The sequence below is a fragment of the Schistocerca americana genome, chromosome 3, assembly GCF_021461395.2.
Source record: "Schistocerca americana isolate TAMUIC-IGC-003095 chromosome 3, iqSchAmer2.1, whole genome shotgun sequence".
Lineage (NCBI taxonomy): Eukaryota > Metazoa > Arthropoda > Insecta > Orthoptera > Acrididae > Schistocerca > Schistocerca americana.
Genome location: NC_060121.1, coordinates 869,418,280 through 869,441,827, shown reverse-complemented (window position 1 = coordinate 869,441,827; position 23,548 = coordinate 869,418,280). Strand labels below are relative to the sequence as shown.

The window sequence follows — 23,548 nt, the reverse complement described above, 5'->3', positions numbered from 1 at the left end:
CAATGTATGTAATGATAATGTGATATATCAGTTTCAAATTTAATGTAGCTATAGCTGAGTTTCTATAATTCTTTAACAACTGGAATAAATCAAATATCATGTACAAGGAAAAGCAAATTGTTTGAAATGGTTAGAACAAACCGAGACATAGGGCCAATTAAATATTTCAAGCAATGTTTTGCTGATGTCAGGAAATTGATTAAAAATATCCAAAAAGGTCTGTATAAAGTTGGGAATTAATGGTTCAGATAATAAAATGAAATCTATATGGTCAATATTTAAGAGATAAACGAGGAATTTAGTTAAATGTTTTAAAGAAAACAACCAAACAGTAAATAACAGCAGCCAAGTAGCTAACATATTTAACAATCACTTCCTTGAAGATTGGCATGAGAAGTTCTCATTTAACTGGACAGGAAAATAAATAAACACAGGAAAGAAATCTACTCACCAAGTGATGGCAGGAGAAGACACACATAAAAGGTATTACAGTTTGCTAGCTTTCAGAGCCTGTGGCTCCTTCTGGCAGAAGAATTGATGGGGAAGGAAAAGGGGTGAAGGAAAAGGACTGGTGACGTTTAGGAAAAGAGGTTGAGTTCAGAAAAAAATCACCCAGAACACCGAGTCAGGGAAGACTTACTGGATGGGACGAGAACAAAAGACTGATTCATATGTGATTAACAAGCAGGAGTGAGATTATGAAATGAAAATTGTAAAGAATAGCCTGTCCTACGAGAGCCAATTATCACATTGTGGCTGTTTTTTGAAATTGCGTAATTGAGCTCTGCTGCTACAAAAGTAACAGAAATTAGATGCATGGCAACTGGTTATAGGATGGAAATAAGAAATAAAAGAACTGTAATTTTAAAGTTCCATTAGAAAAGCAGATGTCTGGTGGTGAAAAATAAATTGGGCAGGCACTTTGCATCAATTTGTCACTTGACCTGAACAATCAAATGTGTTGGCACAGTGGAGCCTTATGTTATGTCAGTCAAACCTTACAGCATCACCAACCTCATATTCACAGCCACATCCAGAACGTGCTTCAGCAACTGCACTAAAGATATGGTCGCAGCAACACAAAGTCACTACGTGTATGACCCTTGAGTGCAGCTTACGTGGTTATAGCCAGAAGCTAAGGGCAGAAAGAGACTTCTGCTTTACCTGGATCTTGCAAATATTCAAGAATTCTGACAGATGTCAAGTTTTCAACTAACATTACAACAAATGTGCAGTGCCCATCTGTGAAGTTTCATTCACTGACCATAGGTAACAATTTTATAAAATGAGTTATAAAATCATTTTATAAAATGATACAATCAACATTATCCTTTAATTTTTAACAACAGAACACTTATTGCCGATCCGCAGATAATCCATGGATAACCACAACCACGAATGCTTTTATCTGCTAATTACAGAAGTGTTGTAATCAGGCCTAGCATTTGAAAATGTAAGTAATATATTCTACAAAATTAATGACTGATTCTCTGCAAATGGATGGTCACCGAATTTATATAAAACACTGTACATGCAATTCAGAACTGATCAAAGACTAACCAGATGGTTAGAAATAATGCACAAAGTGAAATCAATAAATGAAACAAAATAAAATAAAGTGTAGTAGAAATATGTTTAGCTCTTAAACATGTTTGATAGATGCTTGGCACATATAAGACTGACATGTATTTGACAAACTAGGGCTTGGATACAAACAAGACAAGTCACTACATGCTTAGCAGCTGGAATCCATCCCACACATTAATTTTTGGTGGTGAATTTGAAAAATGTAGTACATCTATATTTTGGGCATCACTGAGAAGTCCATTCTAGATTATACATCTCATTGTGTTAATTATTAGAGCTTGATTAGAAGCTGAACTGGAAATCATATTATTGATTTTCTTAAATGTTTAAACCTCGTAACTTTTCAGTTTTGGGTAATATGTGATACTGGAGATGAAAATATCAAAATATCAAAAATTTTGATTACTTTTTTGTATTTTCATTCACATATGTCTTGTGGTATTATATTATCGGTTAACATGACCCACCTGGACAGTCATGTGCATTAAAGGACTACTACTGGGATGAGGAGGTGTGCTGGGTCTGGATTGAACCCGCTCGGTAGATTAACGATGTGGGGGTTGGTGTGCCGAACAGCCTGGCTGTGGCTTTTAGACAGTTTCCCATGATCCACTAGGTGAATACCAGGCTGGTACCCAAGCCCACCTCAGTTACACAATTCGCAAACATTTAGAGAGCTTTTGCTCATTTTCACACGAATAACACAACATGTAGACAGTTTGGGTATACATATTCCATTCAGAGGAGGTGAGGGGATAATAGGGTGGCATAAGGAAGGGCATCTGACCACCTCTTAAATTAATCATGCCAAATCCGTTCATAGCCATGCTGACCCTGTGCCAATGTGAGACAAAGGCACAAGAAAAAGAAGAAGAAATCTGGGATAACATGTCCCTGAAGAGAGAAGTGTTTTGCATGGCATTAATGTGTGATAGTAAGTACTGATTCATCATGTATTCCATCATTCAATACTCTGAATATTCAGAGTAATAAGCTTTTCACACATAACAGTTAACTCAAACTATTTATTGCACATAACACTTACCAATGGCCACAAATGATGTATATAAACATACGCCTTTTCTTCTTGTTCCTATATTTAGCACTAACTTCCAGCAATCACAATACTCCATTCAGCACTCTAGTCTTGACTCACCATTAAGCAGAAAATGATTAATGTAAACTTATGATTTCTTCTTATTTGCTTGATATTCAGGCTATTTTGATAGCTTCTGACCACAATCTATTTCATTACTCATGCTAATTCATTACTCATACTCTCTCCATTCAACTCCCTCTTAATGTACTCCAAAGAACTCTGAAGACACATATCTTACTATTTTAACATTACAGTTTGTTGCACAGAAGCATGTATAAGGATAATATGTGGTGTCCCCTGCAGAGTCTCTTGTAAACAGCTCTTTAAATGGTTGGGCACACTGACTTCAGCCTTACAGAACATTAACTTCCTTATGAAGTTTGTTGAAAACGTCAAACACAGGTTGAAAACAACAGTAACATTTGTAAATATGAACGAGAAATACTTTACATTATACATCCTCAGCCTTAGTGTGGAAAAGAAATGAAAGATGTATTCAACAAATATACTGTGATGTACAGAATTTACTGGATGGCAATATTAGAGAGAAATTTAAAATGATAGATGTAAGTGGGGAAAAAACTTAACAAATTATGTAAGTGTTAAGTATGTTCCAAAATTATTTACCGATAAAGTTTACTATGATTGTAAAACAGACTCGTTATACACTATAGCAAAAGATCACAACTAAAATAATAGAAAATGTAAATAACTAACCAATCAAAATGTATGCATAATACAACTTTTACAATTATATCTGATGATGCTTTGGAATAAAGACAAACATTTTAAAAAAAAACACACACACACTTGTTATTGTTGCAAAAAATGTTGTTGACACTATCCATTTATTTGAAATACAATTTCTTACTAGAACTGTCAGTTTATCTTACGATATTGAAACTTACCTGTAGGGATTTATTTTCTTGTTTCAGTCTTGATACAGCATTCTCAGCAGCAACAGCTCTCCTCTAGAAGAAGATGGATTAAAAAGTATGTGAAGCATTGTCCAACAGTAATAATTTGTAACATCATCCAAAAAGAGAAAAATCTTGTACCGTAGTTCTTTTCAAGTCATCTTCCACCTGTTCAATAGCCTTTTCCAATGAAGCATTGCCTTCAGCTTCATTTGATTGCATAGCCTGCAGCTCCTTCTCCAATGTCTGAACCCTAACAATAAAAACATACATAGACATTATTTAAATTTGCCCACAGCCAGCATGGTAAAAAAAGGTATTATACTCTTAAAGTCAGTATCTTAGACATGATTATCAAAATATTATTAAAATCTGCAAAATCAGAAGACTTTCTTCACACTGTTTATCACAGACTATCTGTATGAACAGGGGTTTCTATTTTCCCAGATTTCATGAGCCTATTATCTTCACCAACTCTGAACACAAGTACACAATTTTACCACCACATCAAAGAGTGGAGCTCCAATATCGAGTTGATTGTTTGCACACACTACCTTGTAGGAAATGGGTATACTATTGTTGAGGCTGGGGTTACTGCCAATGACTGTAACTTGAGTGTACTTCAACAAATGTGAAGAGAGGTGTTGGTGGTGGTGGTTAGTGTTTAACGTCCCGTCGACAACGAGGTCATTAGAGACGGAGCGCAAGCTCGGGTTAGGGAAGGATTGGGAAGGAAATCGGCCGTGCCCTTTCAAAGGAACCATCCCGGCATTTGCCTGAAACGATTTAGGGAAATCACGGAAAACCTAAATCAGGATGGCCGGAGATGGGATTGAACCGTCGTCCTCCCGAATGCGAGTCCAGTGTGCTAACCACTGTGCCACCTCGCTCGGTGTGAAGAGAGAATGTAGTTTTAGTTCAACAGGCACTTATACGGCAATTTGGACACAATACCTCTGTTTGTAATATGAACAACAATATGATATGAACAATTTCGCAACACCTGATACACATGTGACATGGAGACCTTGTGGGGCTTTGTTTTTAAACCGTACCATGAATGAGATAAGTTCTGGAAACAAAACTACAACTTATGAATCAATAATGTGCTTCCTTCCTGTCACAGGATTCACATGTTAAAATTCAATAATACTCATATGAATTTAAAACCATTAGGTAAAATCATTGGTATATACGTTTTGTTTACCACCTTAAGTGTATGCTTCTACACTATACACTAAAAAGTAACTGGTTGGTTCCTTGATTAAAAATGGATGAGCTTGCACCAAATCTCCCTCACAACAGTGTCGTTGGATTTTGGATGAGGTCTAATGAAGTCAACTAAAGAACAGATACAACAACAACGATGACAATAATAATAATGATGATGAAAACAATAATAATAATAATAATAATAATAATAACCCAATACCACAACAGATAAATGCAGACTTTGCAAACAACAAATAGAAACAGTAGATCACATCACAAGTGGATGTACAATACTAGCAAATACAGAATACCCTAGAAGACATGACAATGTAGCAAAAATAATACATCAACAGCTTGCCTTACAACATAAACTTATAAAACAACATGTTTCCACATACATAACAAACCTGACATCATACTCACCAATAAAAAGAAGAAATTAACACAACTAATCGAAATATCCATACCCAATACAACAAATATACAAAAGAAAACAGGAGAAAAAATTGAAAAATACATCCAACTGGCTGAGGAAGTCAAGGACATGTGGCATCAGGATAAAGTTGACATTATACCAATTATACTATCAACTACAGGAGTCATACCACACAATATCCACCAGTACATCAATGCAATACAGCTACATCCAAACTTATATATACAACTACAGAAATCTGTAATTATTGACACTTGTTCAATTACCCGAAAGTTCCTAAATGCAATGTAACATATACCGTACAGTTAAAAGGTCCGCGTCACCTTCCATTTTTAACCAGACATAACGTCTGAGACAAGAAAGAAATAATAATAATAATAATAATAATAATAATGAAATTCCAGAATACATGCTGCTGCATTTCAGATACCATTACTGACAAATGAAATCAATCTCCACAGACAGTCATCATTTAGCCAATGAAGGAAATAAATTCCACATATGAGTTCACACTTAGGTTTAATGCTCTTAATTCAGATTTCTCTGTAGATCATGGTGTAACATATTTAACTCTTTTACATAAATAAAATTAACATTAAAGGTACAATCCAGAGAGAAATAAATATGTCACAATTTTCTCATACTGAATAAACATGAGAATGTAGTAACTGTTGTGAAAGTAACCAGAATTTAAAAGCAGCAATGTTAATCATACTTTATATCCTAAGCATTCCCTGTTCAAATGCAATGTACTGATTGCATTAACTGATCAAGGAAGGGATATTTATCTTCCACACAACCATCATTGCCTTCAACTTTAACAGTAGGATAACAAATTCAATAGATGCTCTCTGAAACAGAAAGCTCTTTTCTAGTACACTAGCAAATGAATGTACAAGTTTGTTTACTTTTCACAAATGCAAGTCAGGTAAACATACATACATATTTACCTCCGTGTCTGTTCCAAGAGCTGTCTCCTTGACGTTTCTATTTCCCTCTGGAGCCTCTCATTTTCTAATTGCAACTGCAATTGAGACAAGTTTGAACATAAGTCAAATATATTCACATTGAAAGAAAAGATATAACGACTTTTATTAAACTAAACTATAATTTACCTGAAAAATGCAAAATAAATAAATAAATAAATAAATTTGGCACACACAGAGGAACACAAAATTACGATTAGTAAGACATTTCCAGAAAAGTATCTAATAACATACCACAAATTAAATTGAAACTTCTAAAATCTAATACTGTCACACCACTGGACAGAAGAAAGCTTTGCCAGAAGAAAAAAATTCTTGGCATATCTTAACACAGCTTTACTGCAGATGCATACCAACACAAATGGAGTGCCTCTTCTTTCTACACATTTTCCATCAACACAAATACATTACCTCCAACAGTTAGGATCCCTTAATGGAAGGAAAAACTTGGCTGCCTGCGGTAGCCAATAACTCGTGCACTGTCAACCATCTAAATCTACATCAGCATCTATACTCTGAAAACCACCTTGGGGTGCATGGCAGAGGGTACACCCCACTGTACCAGTTATTGGCGTTTCTTCCCGTTCCATTCGCGTATGGAGTGCAGGAAGAATGATTCATCAAATGTCTCTGTGTGCAGTAATTATTCTAATCTTATCTGCACGATCCCTGCATGAGCGATACGTAGAGGTTTGTCATATATCCCTAGAGTAATCATTTAAAGTCGGTTCTTGAAACTTTGTTAGGTAATAGACGGCTAGTTTACTTCTGTCTTTTAGAGTCTGCCAGTTCAATTCCTTCAGTATCTCTGTGACACTCTCCCATGGATTAAACAAACCTGCGACCATTTGAGCTGCCTTTATTTGTACACAGTCAATATCTCCTGTTAGTTCTATCTGGTATGGGTCCCAACACTTGACCAATACTCTAGAACCAGTTGCATGAGTGATTGGTAAGCAATCTCTTTTGCAGACTGATTGCACTTCCCCAGTATTCTACCAATAAACCAAAGTCTACTACCTGCTTCGCCCACAACTAAACCTATGTGATCATTCCATTTCAAATCCCTGCAAAGTGTTACATGCAGGTATTTGTATACGTTGATCGATTCCAACAATGACTAAGTGATGTTATAGTCACAGGATACTACAATTTTTCATTTTGTGAAGTGCAAAATTTTACATTCCTGAACATTTAGAGCGAGTTGCCAATCTCTGCACCATGCTGAAATCTTATTAAGATCTGACTGAATATTTATGCAGATCCTCTCAGCTAGTAGTTCATTACAGACAACGGCAACATCTGCAAAAAGTTTGATTTTACTATTAAAATTGTTTGAGTACAGTATATGTTCTAAGATTCAACAACAAATTGAGGTTAAGAATACTGGACAGTAGTATTTGGGATTACTTCTACTACTCTTCTTATAGATGGGTGTGACCTGTGCCTTTTTCCAAGGACTGGGCACGAGTTTATTTGTTCGAGGGATCTATGACAAATTATAGTTAGAAGAGGTGCTAACTCAACCGCAAATTTAGTATAGAATCTGAAATGGATTCCATCAGGGCCTCGAGCTGTGTTCAATTTTAACAATTTCAGCTTTTTCTCAACATCACTGACATAATACTTATTTCATTCACCTTTTCAGTGGTACAAGGATTAAATTGGGGCAATTTTCCTGGGTTTCCCTTTGTAAAGGATCATTTAAAAATGGAGTTAAGCATATCACCTTTCACTTTGCTACCCTCAATTCCAGTTCATCTGCTAGGGACTGGTCACTAATTTTGGTGCCACTAACAGCCTTCACATACAACCAGAATTTCTTTGGGTTCTCTGAAAGATCACTTGACAATATTCTGCTATGGTAGTCATTAAACGAGTCACACATTGCTCTTTTGACAGCCAAATGTGATTCATTCAGCATCTCTCTACCAATAGCCCTACACTTTATTTTACACCTATTCTCAGTAATCTCTGTTTCTTTAGAAGTTTCTTTACAATGAATGTGTATCAAGGAGGTTCCCTCCTATTATGAACTGTTCTACCAGGTACATGTCTATCCAGTGCATGGTCAACTATTCTTTTAAACTTGAGCCAGAGTATCTCTACATTCTCTTGACCTGTGCTGAACATTTCGAGTTCCTCATTGAGATATGACACAACTGATTTTTTTTTTCTCTAGTTCACTGAACATATACATCTTCCTGCTTGTTTGAGGAGTCTTCTATACTTTGATAGTCACTGTTGCCACAACTGCATCATGGTCACTGATGCCAGTTTTGATCTGGACATCCTCAAAGATGTCAGGTCTATTTGTTGCCATTAGATCCAATGTATTTCCATCATGAGTGGGGTTCCTAACTATCTGTTCCAGGTAGTTTTTAGAGAAGACACTTAGATGTGGATGTAGTAATGATTCACAGGATGTCTTATCATGCCCGCCACTAACAAAACCGTAATTTTCCCAATTAATTGTTGGACGATTAAAGTCTCCATCGATGATTACAGTATGATTGGCGAAGTTGACATACAAGTGAATGAGGTTTTTTTCTAAGGTTTTCAGTTTCATCAGGAGACAAGTCTGGTGGGCGATAGAAGGATCCAATTATCATTTTATGCCCACATCTGATACTAAGTCTTTCCCAAACAATCTCGCATGCAGCTTCAATTTCTATCTCAGTGGATTTAACTTTCTTGTCTACTGTGACAAATACACCATCTCCATTTCCCATTTGCTCATCCTTACGATATACACTTCAGTTTTACCCAAAAATCTCACTGATATCAATTTCAGGTTTCAACCAGCTTTCTGTACCTAGTATTCTGTGAGCTTTTCATGAGTGCTTCAAATTCTGGCACTTTGTGGTGAACGCTTTGGCACTTTTCCATTAGGATTTTAAAACTCTTGCCTGTTGGAGGCATTTCTTTCGATCTTATATTGATACTTCTGGGTTTCCTACAGCTATTGTTATCTGGATTGGATGGAGAGTTGCATAATATAAGAAACCCTTGAGTGCACCCCATACACAGTCACCTATCCGAGTAGCAGTCTCTAATGTGTAATGCACACCTGACCCATTTAGGGGGGACCTTACAGTTCTCAACCTTATGGCCCAAGTCCAGGAAGACACAGCCTAGCTCGTCACAGAACCTTCGAAGTCACTGGTTCAGTCCTTTCACTCGACTCAGAACCAAAGGGCCACAATCAGTTTTGGGGACAATGCTGCAACTTATGAGCTTCATTGAAACCCCACATGCAAGGCCGGCCTTCGCAACCTTCTCTGCCAGTTGCTGAAATGTGGACCAAACATTTAGTAATCACATGGGGACTAATTTGTACTATAAGGAGGGTGTTCAAGAGATTACCAGCAAAGCTGTATGAGGCCATTTTTGGTTGTAAACAATGGTAGGTTTGAGTACCTCAAATCTACTCAGAGAGGTTATGGATAACATAGTGACAGATGAAGATCTTGAAAAATTTGAACAAGGACTGGAGGATGCTATAAATGCAGGAACTCCCCCCAATAACAAAGCTGTTGCTATGACAGTGGAACCATCGGAATCTACATACCAAATGTCTGACAGTAACAATGCAAAAATAACATGTGTAGTGTCTCAAAAACAGTGTAGAGCAGCACACTGTTGTGCATAATGCATCAAAGATGTCCGTTTAATTTGTGGAATAAATAACAAAGTGGACAAAAGGTACGGAAAGAAATTACTAGCAGACTACATCAAAATAAACAAGAAAGCAGGAAAAAGGGGTCAGGATCTCCTGTCAGTTTGCAAATACAAGGTGCAAAAATACTTAAAAATTCAGATGCAAAGTTCCCACCAGCAAAAGTTGGTGACAATATTCGAGTCTATATACAAGATGTTGACATAGGCACGGTGATTCCAGAACATTCTTGCAGTTGTCATGAATGTCAAGGGTGCTTTCTATGGGGTAGGAATGAAGAATCGTGTTCCAGAAGTGAGTTTTTCTTTCTGCACAGGAAACTGCTCATGCTGGAATTGGTGGTTATAGGAGTAATATCATTACAAACCATCTCTTCCTACAAATCACTGACTGGTGGCCAAGGGTACAAAAGCTCTGTGCAAGGACTTTGAACTCCCTTTCTAATCTGTGTACATCTGGGCCGGCCAGAAATTCTGCACGCGTGCGGTGCTCCTGCACATGTGCAACTTCCGGGTCACAGCGTGCACGCCGCAGCCGTCACCGTTCATGTAGTGCATGTTTCTACGCACAGATGTCGCTTTATCCACTTGCTGGGATACTCTGTACCGGCGCATTCTAGTGCTCTTTCCACATCTTGCAAGCCAACCATGGGAAGGTATTTCGCATATTAAACATTTAAAACACTATCACAGTCTACTCATTGCGACGTCTACTTTTATGTTAACAGTTTAATCCAGTAAGACAAGTAATACAGTTAACAACCATGGGTTAAGGCAGCTTGACTGACAGCACGTAAATATGCGTAATATTTTTGATCTAGTATTTAAAAAAGAGAGCACTTAGCGACTTCCAACAAACCTTACTCATGATTTCAAATAACATTAAACTAATGCAAGGTTCCAGAATGAGATTTTCACTCTGCAGCGGAGTGTGCGCTGATATGAAACTTCCTGGCAGATTAAAACTGTATGCAGTTGGTAGAGCACTTGCCCGCGAAAGGCAAAGGTCCCAAGTTCGAGTCTCAGTCGGGCACACAGTTTTAATCTGCCAGGAAGTTTCATATCAGCGCACACTCCGCTGCAGAGTGAAAATCTCATTCTGGAAACATCCCCCAGGCTGTGGCTAAGCCATGTCTCCGCAGTATCCTTTCTTTCAGGAGTGCTAGTTCTGCAAGTTTCGCAGGAGAGCTTCTGTAAAGTTTGGAAGGCAGGAGACGAGATACTGGCAGAAGTAAGGCTGTGAGTACCGGGCGTGAGTTGTGCTCTGGTAGCTCAGATGGTAGAGCACTTGCCCGCGAAACGCAAAGGTCCCGAGTTCGAGTCTCGGTCGGGCACACAGTTTTAATCTGCCAGGAAGTTTAATGCAAGGTTTCCTATAACTAATTCTCGGTGCCCTCAGTTACACCCACATAATTTCTGTCTACTGACCTCTGAACAGAATGATAACCGCAGACCTCTCGATGATCACCTGTTATTTCAATACCATTGTTGCTACATCTTTCATCAGTTCCGTCTGAAATCTGCACAATAACCGACAATTAGATGAATGTTACGTTTTATCGACTTCAGCTGAGCGTAGCCCTTCACTCACACTCACACACACACACACACACACACACACACACACACACACACACACACACACACAAAACACCTAAATGTAAGTATTCATTGGAACAATCGGTTTAATGACCAACTTTCCTGATAATAATGTAAGAAGGAATTGAATGAGGCAACAATGCACAGTTAGTAAACAATAATTTTTAATTATAAAAGGAATAAATTCAAACACGTTTATCACTGGTCATGAGAAATGATAATCGAGTTGACGTGTCTCATCCATTTTCTTACGGACATTTAATTTTGCTTGCTGTTCTTCACTGTTGAGTACACTACACTCGTCTTTGTGATATGTATTGTAGTGTCTTTCAATTGGAAACTTACGCTGGCTGCCTATTATTCGGCACCATAGCAAACACTGTGAGTTTTCACCAACGGCTACAAAACATTTTTAAACGACTGAGAACATTGATCTCCCGTCCTTTTTTTTTTTCACAGTACCTGCCATTTCACAGTACTTCTCTGTTAAGGTTACGGTTACCAGGGGTAAACGAGACTGGGTATGTTGCGCTCTTGCTTGTACCACATAAACAGGAAGTGGCGCCCCGCCGTTCATTTAGGACATATATCTAATAACAGATGTCGCTGTCGCACACGTGCGCACATGTGCAGCACTTCCGCATGCCTGCACACTGTGCAGCGTTTGGCCAGCCCTGGTGTACATAGTGTTCCTCTTGGTACTACTAAATGTGCACCAAATCACTGCAAATGACACTATTGTACAGTTCCAAATGTCATGAAAGTTTATCTTTTTGTAATAAGTGATGATGAATTGTAATAAATCAGATTGATAACGTGAATGGATTGTATAAAGTTTGAAATCATATGAACTCATCCAATACTGAAATAGTTGTGCAATTCCCAAATGTCATAAAAGTTCATATTGTTGTTTAAGTGATGACAGATTGTAATAAGTGAGATTAATCAAATAATAGATTGTATAAAGTTTGAAACTATACAGTTGCTCCAGATCGTCTCTTCTTCTTCTTCTTCTTTTTCTTCAGACACTGGCCATCGGGTCCATGCCATTTCACGAACTGGCTGGTCAAATCTCAAAATCAAGAAAAGATCAAACATTGGCCAGTCAATTTACAGTGATACTGGCCATTTCCTGACTTGGTCAGCCCCTTTCTGCTTGGTCAATTTCCCACTTTGGCAGTAACATATAGTTCTCATACCCCCTTAAGAGTTGGGCCAACCTTGTCAGTAACTTTCGATCCATTTGTGTAGATGCATTTCAAATTGGCGTGGTCATGGAGAACTGAATGGAACGGAGTTCTGAGAATGATGAGGTCTGTATTTTCCTTAGGGCCACAGAAGTGGATCATCAGAATCACTGGACTGAGTACACACCGTCAGGGGTACCTAGAGGAACACTATGTTCACAAATAAGAGAAGGCAGTTCGAAGTCTTTGCACAGAGCCTCCACTCATACCCCAGCTGATCTACCTATTTTGGACAATTTGTAAACAGTTTGAATTACTGGCTGTCAAGCCAATTCAACTAACATGCACCTGAAAGAAAGTAACAGCATAGTTCACGAAGAGTTTCTAACATCTGCACTCAGAGGTAGGATACCATCTCCACCCACAGGCTATCTACAGGACTTGTACGGAAGGCTCCTACTGTCAAATGCACACCACTGTGGTGGGCAGGCTCTAACAAGTTCAGTACCCATGTGTTGCTTACAGGTTGGCAGCACTATCGATAGTCAAAGCAGGATAAGATCAAAGTTTTTGTACAATCGCAGAAGTACTGAGCAGTCTGCAGCCCACAAGGAGCTGCTGAGAAATCTGGTGGTGTTAAACTTCCTTACACAATTTGCCATTGCAAAAGGTAACATGCACTTTTGGCAAACATGTTAACTTATTGTCAAATAAAAGGCCAAACATTCTGAAATTTATCCAGATCCTGAAAATTGAGAGGGATAGGAAATTCTGGATAAATATGCGTAAGCTATCCTGGAGGCTCCACTCTTGCCGTATAAATAGGCTGTGATGGTGCAGACCAAAGAACATAAGGATCATGTGTTGGCAATGCACAAAAGTATTGCACATTACAGATTCTAGATGTACCAGTTCGTCTATGGTGAGCTGGAGTGCCCAAAAGCCATTTCGAAATTGGTTGCTAACTAGCCAAAATTTGTGGGTCTTTTACCAGTTTCAAGATAGGAATAACAATACTCTCCCACCACTAGGATGGAAATTAATCTTCTCACCAAGAATGACAAAAACACCTGAAGATATATTTTATCCTGTGGTTGGTACGGTGTTTAAGTACTTGACTGTGGATTTTATCAGGTCTTGACACAGTTTCTCAACACCCTGGTAAAGCACTGTGGAACTCCCATCCACTAAAAGTAACATTGTACAATGTGAGGCCTTTAGCACAGTTTTTCTCCATCAGAAATTTCCGGGTCAAGAGATTTGGATGGTAGTTACTGCATGTGGACACTTTGGCAACATGTGCCGCAAAACTTTCAGCAAGGGCATGGTTGTTGTTGTTCTGATCTTCAGTCCTGAGACTCGTTTGATGCAGCTCTCCATGCTACTCTATCCTGTGCAAGCTTCTTCATCTCCCAGTACCTACTGCAACCTACGTCCTTCTGAATCTGCTTGGTGTATTCATCTCTTGGTCTCCCTCTATGATTTTTACCCTCCACGCTGCCCTCCAATGCTAAATTTGTGATCCCTTGATGCCTCAGAACATGTCCTACCAACTGGTCCCTTCTTCTTGTCAAGTGGTGCCACAAACTCCTCTTCTCCCCAATTCTATTCAATACCTCCTCATTAGTTATGTGATCTACCCATCTAATCTTCAGCATTCTTCTGAAGCAGCACATTTTGAAAGCTTCTATTCTCTTCTTGCCCAAACTATTTATTGTCCATGTTTCACTTACATACATGGCTACAATCCATACAAATGCTTTCAGAAACGACTTTCTGACACTTAAATCTGTACTCGAAGTTAACAAATTTATCTTCTTCAGAAACGCTTTCCTTGCCATTGCCAGTCTACATTTCATATCTTCTCTACTTCGACCATCATCAGTTATTTTGCTCCCCAAATTGCAAAACTCCTTTACTACTTTAAGTGTCTCATTTCCTAATTTAATTCCTCAGCATCACCCGACTTAATTCTACTACATTCCATTATCCTCATTTTGCTTTTGTTGATGTTCATCTTATATCCTCCTTTCAAGACACTGTCCATTCCGTTCAACTGTTCTTCCAAGTCCTTTGCTGTCTCTGACAGAATTACAATGTCATCGGTGAACCTCAAAGTTTTTATTTATTCTCCATGGATTTTAATACCTACTCTGAATTTTTGACATGCTATCAGTACAGATGTCACCACTGCAGGAGATGCCAGAAACTGCTATGGACAGTTGGTGGCCATAAATGTGGCAGAATTTAGTCCATACTCGAGATGGATGGGCATGGGTCTTCAAAGATGTTATGTACAGTTTCCAACATTCCTACTTCCTCCTTTTTATTAAACACCATGACTCCATTTGAAGTCTCTTGAATGTTATTGAACATTCTGTTGAAGGACAGCATTCATGTTGTTGAAGCACCATTCTTTGCTCTCTGACTGCTGCAGCTGTTTCTTCAGACCGCCATGGCACAGGTTTCCAGCAGGGGTAACGAAGCCTGATGACTAGGGTGTCATCGCTTCTGCAGAGCATATAATCATTTTGAAGATATCTCGCACCACTTCTTTGATGTCTGGCTCTTGACTGGCTATGAAAGAAGCTTTGGATGTGAAACACAGCCAGCTGGCTTCCAAAAGTGACCGATGCAGTGTGTATTCCATTAGTCAGTGGTTTCAGAAAGCAAGAGTGAGGCAGAAGGGGTTTCTGTTGCAGAGGGGGAGGGGGGGGGGGACACGAAATCACCATGCTGTCTCATCCTCCATATTCTCCAGACTGGCCCCTGAGTTGAAAACCCTATTGAAAGGACGAAGATTTGCAGTGATAGACGAGATAAAAGAAAATTTGTGGACTGCATTTCAAGTGATCCAGTAAGAGATGTACCAAGACTGCTTCAGGAAGTAGAAATGGTGTTGGGAGGAGTGTATCAATTGCGGGGGAGAGTATTTTGAGGGAGACCATACACATTAAGTACAAGGTAAATGCTGAAAAATTTTGTGGACAAAATTCTAGAATTTTTTGAACAGACCTTATATAGCAGAGATGCTGAGTCACTGACAGCCACAACAGAAAGACTGCTAAACGAGTATACTTTTGGCAAAAAGGCCTTTTTCTGGACTGGACAAAACACACACACACACACACACACACACACACACACACACACACACACAAATGACCACTGCCTTCGGCAGCCAGAGACAAGAACTGACAAAGGACACAGAGAAAATCCAAATAATAACATTGCAGGCAGCCAGAAACATTTGTGCCGTGTGTGGGAATAATGCCATTGGATAGAGAAAGACAAAATGTTTTTCTCATTTTAAGGGGGATCGTTTTGACATTAGTGACTCTCCACTTTCAGGAATACCTTTAGAGTTGGATGAAGATCGTTTAAACACATTAATCCAAAATGATCCACGTCAGTACACCAAGAACTGGCAACTGTAATCAACTGTGGTCATTCCACCATTGTGCGGCATTTGCATGTAATGGGAAAGTTAAAAAATTGGATGTGTGGGTATCACATGCTCTAGACCAAAAATCACCAATATCAGTGGGTCACCATACGTGTATTTCTGCTTGCTCATCAATTGGCTTGTGAACAACACTGACCATTCCTATCCTGTGTCATTAATGGTGGCAATAAATGGGCTCTTTATGCTAACGTAAGGGAAAGAATAGAATGGCTGAGCACAAACAACAAGCTGTAACCGTCACTGCTGACATTTACTGTCAACAACAGACGCATACTGCAGACGAAAACCAAGAACAATGACCAGGAAGACTGCACTAAATAATGCTACTCCACGATAACACCTGCACACATTCTGCTAGGCTGTCAAAAAAACACTACTCAGCAGCTGGATTGGGAACTCATTCTGCACCCACCTTATTCACCTGATTTATTACCCTCAGATTTTCAGCTTTTCCCCTCTCTATTGAATAATCATCAAGGAACTTCTTTTCTGGATGAAAATGTGCTCCAAACATGTCTTGGTGAGTCCTTTGCCTCACAACCATGTGATTTCTACAGCTGTGGAACTGCAAAGTTACCCCAGCATTGGCAGACTATTGTAAAAAGTGAAGTCTTTATTATACTCACAGAAAAATGCTAAGAACGTATACACCAAACCAATAAGTATAAAAATATTATGAAAAGGATAGTTGCTACTCACCATGCAGCAGAGATGCTAAGTTGCAGACAGGCACAACAAAAAAACTGTCAGAAAGTGGGAGGCCTAGTTGTCCAAAAGCTCACTTTCTGACAGTCATTTTGTTGTGCCTATCAGTGACTCACCATCCCCATTATATGGTGAGTAGCCAATATCCTTTTCCTAATACTGTTACAGTCCATCCTGGATTTTCAAGTATACATAAAACTCAAACGTTCAGCATGTAGCCGTAGTCCATGTTTACAAATTAATTTGTGATTTGGATGTAAAATGGTTTGTTCCACATCATAATGATTTAATGTGCAAAATTATCCATGGAACATAAAACTAACTAACAATATACTGCCAACTGTAAAAGCATCCCAAATTTCTTTTCTAAGTGCAATTATTTTTAAAAGCTTTTTACAATGACATTCAAATTTTGTAGATGCTTGAGTAGTAGAAAATCTCTGGATGTTGCCTGTATTCAATACACTCACTGGATCTAAGTTTTAATGGAGCTTTTCTATGAAGAGAGTTTCCTTTCAACCAATCCCTTTCTTCTGCACTCTGCTGTGATGCTCTCCATTAAAGCACTGTCTTCTAAAGCTCTATGCTGCTACTCCACCCCAACTGTGAATATTTCATTATTAAATATTTGCTACCAGATTCTTAGGCAAACCCCAAATATAGTCGTAGGTTTCGGAAAACATCTGACTATTTTGCAACACCACAATGGTGCATGCCAAATTATTACACTAGAGAAAAAATACAGTTACTGAATAAACTAGGAATATAAGAGTAGCGACTTGGTTCCATCAGTCAACTCACCTGAATCCATCGTACCCATACCATCTACATCCTACATTCATACTCCGCAAGCCACCCAATGGTGTGTGGCGGAGGGCACTTAACGTGCCACTGTCATTACCTCCCTTTTCTGTTCCAGTCACGTATGGTTCGCGGGAAGAACGACAGTCGGAAAGCCTCCGTGCGCGCTCGAATCTCTCTAATTTTACATTCGTGATCTCCTCAGGAGGTATAAGTAGGGGGAAGCAATATATTCGATACCTCATCCAGAAACGCACCCTCTCGAAACCTGGCGAGCAAGCTACACCGCGATGCAGAGCGCCTCCCTTGCAGAGTCTGCCACTTGAGTTTGCTTAACATCTCCATAACGCTATCACGCTTACCAAATAACCCTGTGACAAAACGCGCCACTCTTCTTTGGATCTTCTCTATCTCCTCAGTCAACCCGATCTGGTACGGATCCCACACCAATGAGCAATGCTCAAGTATAGGTCGAACGAGTGTTTTGTAAGCCACCTCCTTTGTTGATGGACTACATATTCTAAGGACTCTCCCAATGAATCTCAACCTGGTACCCGCCTTACCAACAATTAATTTTATATGATCATTCCACTTCAAATCGTTCCGTACGCATACTCCCAGATATTTTACAGAAGTAACTGCTACCAGTGTTCGTTCCGCTATCATATAATCATACAATAAAGGGTCCTTCTTTCTATGTATTCGCAATACATTACATTTATCTATGTTAAGGGTCAGTTGCCACTCCCTTCACCAAGTGCCTATCTACTGTAGATCTTCCTGCATTTCGCTACAATTTTCTAATGCTGCAACTTCTCTGTATACTACAGCATCATCCGCAAAAAGCCGCATGGAACTTCCGACACTATCTACTAGGTCATTTATGTTCCCACAGTCTCTCTAGATGCAAGACTGCTCCCAGTACACATTCAGCATTTGCTGTTGACCTCAATTTAATATATGTTTCACAGTTCTGTTGTCATTCATCTTCTTAGGTAGGCCACTGGATTTCCTGTTTTCTTGGCACAACAGTTTGATAGCATAACTTGCAATTGTCAGCAGCAGCACCCAGAAAACTCAATTTCTCATGGAGCCGCCTCTCCCTTTCTGAAGTGTAAAAGAAGGGATCATCAGTGCAAATACAGGGAGCGGCAGCTCCTTGGAGGATTCGGTACTGCCAGGGAGTATCTGATGAGCACAATGGATTACAAATCTGTTATGCCCAACTGAGAGATGTACTTAGGTAGCACTTCTTTTCCTTCTAATATCTATAATGTTTCAGTTTCCTGTACTCCACAAAATATTGTTTCTTTATCTTTTGTTTCCAAGTGAACCTTACTATTTCTTTAGAATTAGCTCTCATCTTTGAGACACAGATTACCAACAGCTCTGTAATATATCTCCATAATTACAAACTTTACAATTTATGTATTATCCCTTCTGAATCATTTCCTGCACTATATAACTCCAAATAGTGTACCAAGAATGGCACTTCTATTCCCTGAGCTTGTTTATAGCTTATCTCTATTTTTACCTGATCAATCCCTTGCTGTAAAGAGGGCATTCCTGGCCTAGAGAAATCTCCTCGTATCAAACATAAGCCTTAATTTAAGGAAAAAAATGTCTGAGGAAGGTAGTCAATTGTGGACAAATGAGCAGAAGAAAGGAACACATGAGGAGGAGGAGAAGAAATATATTCAGACATCAGAGAATAATCCCCTTGGCATTAGAGGGGGCTGTAGAGGGTGAAAACTGCATGGGAAGACAGAAATTGGAATGCATCCAATAAATAATTGATGATTCAGGGTGCACGTGATACTCTGATGAAGAGGTTGGCACAGGAGAGGAATTTGTGGTGGGTCACATCAAACCAGTCAGGTGACTGTTGAAACAGAAACACCCTTTCTGCAGATGAACAACTTTTCTGAAAAATCGAAAATGAAAGGTTTCACCCTGTATTTAAAATTGCATATCTGTTACTCTTATTCCATCTGATCCTGCTTTGGTGGCTGATACTAATACTATTAGTCAAGAATCTTGTTAAGATATGTTTGGCCATATGTGATGATGACAACAGTCAGACATTGGAGGCTGCCTGCCACAATTAGGCATAATACCACACAATACACCGAATCTAAATTAGGGGTTTAGGGGCAAACAGAGAATCTGATACTGGATGTCAGCTTTGACTCGCGATGAATATTGCGTATGATGTCACATATGCACAGTGTGTGACAAAACTGGTGTGTGAGAAGAGCACATTTAGAAAGCAAATATTTTGTCCAAGGTGGAGCTCTCATCTTAAGAAACCCAAATTTTCATCATAAATGAAATATAGAAGAGCTGTGGAGAATTCAGATGAACTGACAAAATTACAGTGGATCACAAATTGGCTGGATCACAAGAACTGAACAGTACAACTTTCAAAGAAGACAAAGTTAAACGACTAATGGATCAATAGAGTTAATAGTAACTGAACAATGTTTTATTTTTTGTCTTTTTTTTTTGCACAATGGCATTTTTGTAGCTACTTATACTTCTAAGATATGTTGATTCACATTTAATAATACCAGATGCATGTTTATAATTGCCTGTTATTTTGTTTCTCTGCTAATTTTTTTTTTTTTTTTTTTTTACTGTTAGAAGACACCACGAAGTTAATTTTAGTTACAAAGATTAAGAGACTACATAGGTACCAGCACTTTATTTAGCTGCAGTTAACATTATTTCATTGATAGATAGTATCGTGGAGTTCATTGTAACTATATAGGTTAACTGAAGGTACTGATGCCAACTTTGTGGTGTCTTCTGGAAGATTTACATAATGAGAGGTTAATGGAATTTTTTAATTTTTTGGTCTTTTTATATATGGGGGAGGGGGTTGTCCCTTCACAAAACCTCCAAATTCATGCAGCTGTTCCATTAGCTGCATATTGATTATTTTGAAAATATTTTAATGATAAAATTGGTATTTGTTTATTACTGCTGCACGAATCCCTTCACAGCTGCTGCACTGTATTTATGACAAGTTGCTCAAGTCAGTCACTTTGATAATGTCGGGGGTCACGGCTTAGCCATTATACTGAACGATTCAGCATTTCTTAAATCAGTGTTAATGATCCTTGACAACTACAGTATAAGTAGTTTCATCCTGTCACACAAGTGCATTCATACAGATTTAAGTGGGAACTTAGATATACAAAGCTTGTCGACCTGAACTACAAATATTCAATTGCTTACAAAAAGACAAGAGTTCTTATAAAAAATATGTTCACCAAATGTATGCACTTTCCATACTCTCCAGATGTGATTTGTAAAAGGAGAACATAGTTAGGGGGAAAAGAATTAACGGGCAAAGAGCACATACCACAATTTAATCATTGCTAATGCTTTATTTAAAAATCTGAAAGGAGGTTGTGTGCGCAGAAAAGGCGTGGAAACACTAAGTTTCAAATAGTTTACATAACAGTAACTGATTCAGAAACCAGATTTTACACTGCAAAAAGTTTCCAGATTCATATGTAGACTTCAACCGAAACTTATTGGTTTTTAAAAGCAGATTAAAGCTGACAAAATGTGCACCAGTAGGAAATTAGAGGTGGGGCCAGGATAAAATTTAACAACCAGACATTATTGACAGTTTCAAAAGGAACATTAGACAATGACTGACAGAAACAGCACAGGAGAAAGAAATGAAATAGAAGAGGACTCAATAGTTTAAGAGCTGAAGACAGTATAGAGGAACAACTAGGCACATAGAAAGTATGAACCCTTGGATAACACAAGAGATAATTAAATTGATGAAAGGAGAAAACTTAAAAATCCAACAAATGAAGAAGATACAAATAGAGTACAAGGCAAATTTGCAAAACAGAAACGGCTGGAGGATAATTTATACAGAAGTGAACTTGTACAATCAGCAGTATAGACAAGAAGAAGAGAGAAGGTTTTTGCAATGTGCTCCTGCAGGAGAATGGTGAAGGATTGATGGGCATATATCTAATTAAGAGGTTCTACACAAAAGATTTTGAGAGAACAGAACTACACATGGCCTACACTTCAATAAGAAAGAGACAGATAGATTGGCTGAGCATCTTGCAGAAAATGTGTAAGGGACCACCATCACACAATGCAAAATCTCTGTGGTTACAGAGATATCTTTTTTAGGTTAGAATCAGTATTCACATATTCTGTAATGAAAGAAGTTAAAATAACACAAGAGTCACACAAAATGATTAAGAATGCACAGAAAAATAAGGTTAGCTTATGTCATCATAATATTGGAGGCCACGGTAATAAGGCAGAAGAACTGCTTGCTTGTATAGAAAATTCAGAGAACTCTGGAAAGAGGGACCTCATCTGCCTATCTGAATACCACATAACCATAATGTTCAAGAAGCTAAAGATAGAAAATTATACACTCTAGCATCTTAATCACGCAGAACTAATGTGGGAAAATGAGGAGTAGTTGTATATATTAAGACATAACATAAGTTCAGAAACAGAAACTACTGTATTTGAGTTAGTAACACTATCATTCAACTTAATTCCCACTGTAAAGTTCCCCACTAGGGTAGCCACTTGCTCACAAACAGCCATTGATAACATCTTTATAGAAAAGTCCAATGAACAAAATGATATTACAAAACCAATAATCAATGGCCTCTCAGACCATGACATGCAGTTCCTTCTGTTAAATGTTAATACTGAACAGGATATAAAATCTGTTAAATCTGAGCTCAAGAGAGTAATCAATAAGTCAAAAATTTATTATTTTGGGACACTCCTCACAGACATTCACTGGACTGATGTTTACAGTGCTCATGGCATGAATGAAAAATATAACACTTTTGCTAATAAAGTGCTTACCTTATTCGACCACTGTTTTCCCCCAAAACTTACCAAGGTTAGAGCAAAGTCTACAAAAAAGCCATGGATTACTCGAGGAATAGGGGTATCTTGTAAAACAAAAAGAAAACTGTATCTGTCAATCCGAAACAGTTCCGATGTTGATGCTATAGCACATTACAAGAAATACTGCAAAATATTAAAGACTGCAATACGGATGTCAAAGCAAATATATTACAAGGAAAAGATAGTCATATCAGATAACAAAATAAAGACAATATGGGATATAGTGAAGGAGGAGACCGGTAGAACCAGACATGAAGAGGAACAAATAGCATTAAGAGTAAATGATACATTGGTGACAGATGTGTATAGCGTTGCAAAACTTTTTAATAAACATTTTATAACTGTTACAGAAAAGATGGGGTTGTCAGGTTCGGTAGATGCTGCTATGGAATACCTCAGACCAGAAATTTCAAGCAACTTCCATAATATGAATTTGACCCTCACTACCCCTCATGTCCATCATAAAATCTTTAAAATCAAAAACATCTAGTGGGTATGATGAAATATCAACAAAGTTAATTAAAGAATGTGATTCTGAGCTAAGTAACATATTAAGCTATCTGTGTAACCAGTCATTTATCAGTGGAATATTTCCCGAATGGCTGAAATATGCTGAAGTTAAGCCACTGTTTAAGAAGGGAGGTAAAGAAATAGCATCAAATTTCCGTCCAATTTCACTGTTGCCAGCATTCTCAAAAATTTTCGAAAAAGTAATGTACAGTCGTCTTTATAACCATCTTATCTCAAATTACATACTGTCAAAGTCACAGTTTGGATTTCGAAAAGGTTCTGATACTGAGAAGGCTATCTACACTTACAGTGAAAATGCGCTTAATTCATTAGACAAAAAATTGCGGGCAACTGGTATATTTTGTGATCTGTCAATGGCATTTGACTGTGTAAATCACAATATCCTTTTAAATAAATTAGAATATTATAGTGTAACAGGAAATGCTGCAAA

The 23,548-nt window shown here is 38.2% G+C and overlaps 1 protein-coding gene across 1 annotated transcript in view; it reads right to left on the bottom strand.

Moving 5' to 3' along the window:
* Nucleotides 1-23,548, bottom strand: part of LOC124605558 — an 85,397-nt gene that overhangs the window by 54,339 nt on the left and 7,510 nt on the right. Inside the window, exons 3-5 of the mRNA XM_047137321.1 lie at nucleotides 6,202-6,275; nucleotides 3,745-3,856; nucleotides 3,595-3,657 (exon numbers count right to left, since the gene is read on the bottom strand). Coding sequence (XP_046993277.1) covers nucleotides 3,595-3,657; nucleotides 3,745-3,856; nucleotides 6,202-6,275 — 249 coding nt within the window. The remainder of the gene's footprint in view (nucleotides 1-3,594; nucleotides 3,658-3,744; nucleotides 3,857-6,201; nucleotides 6,276-23,548) is intronic.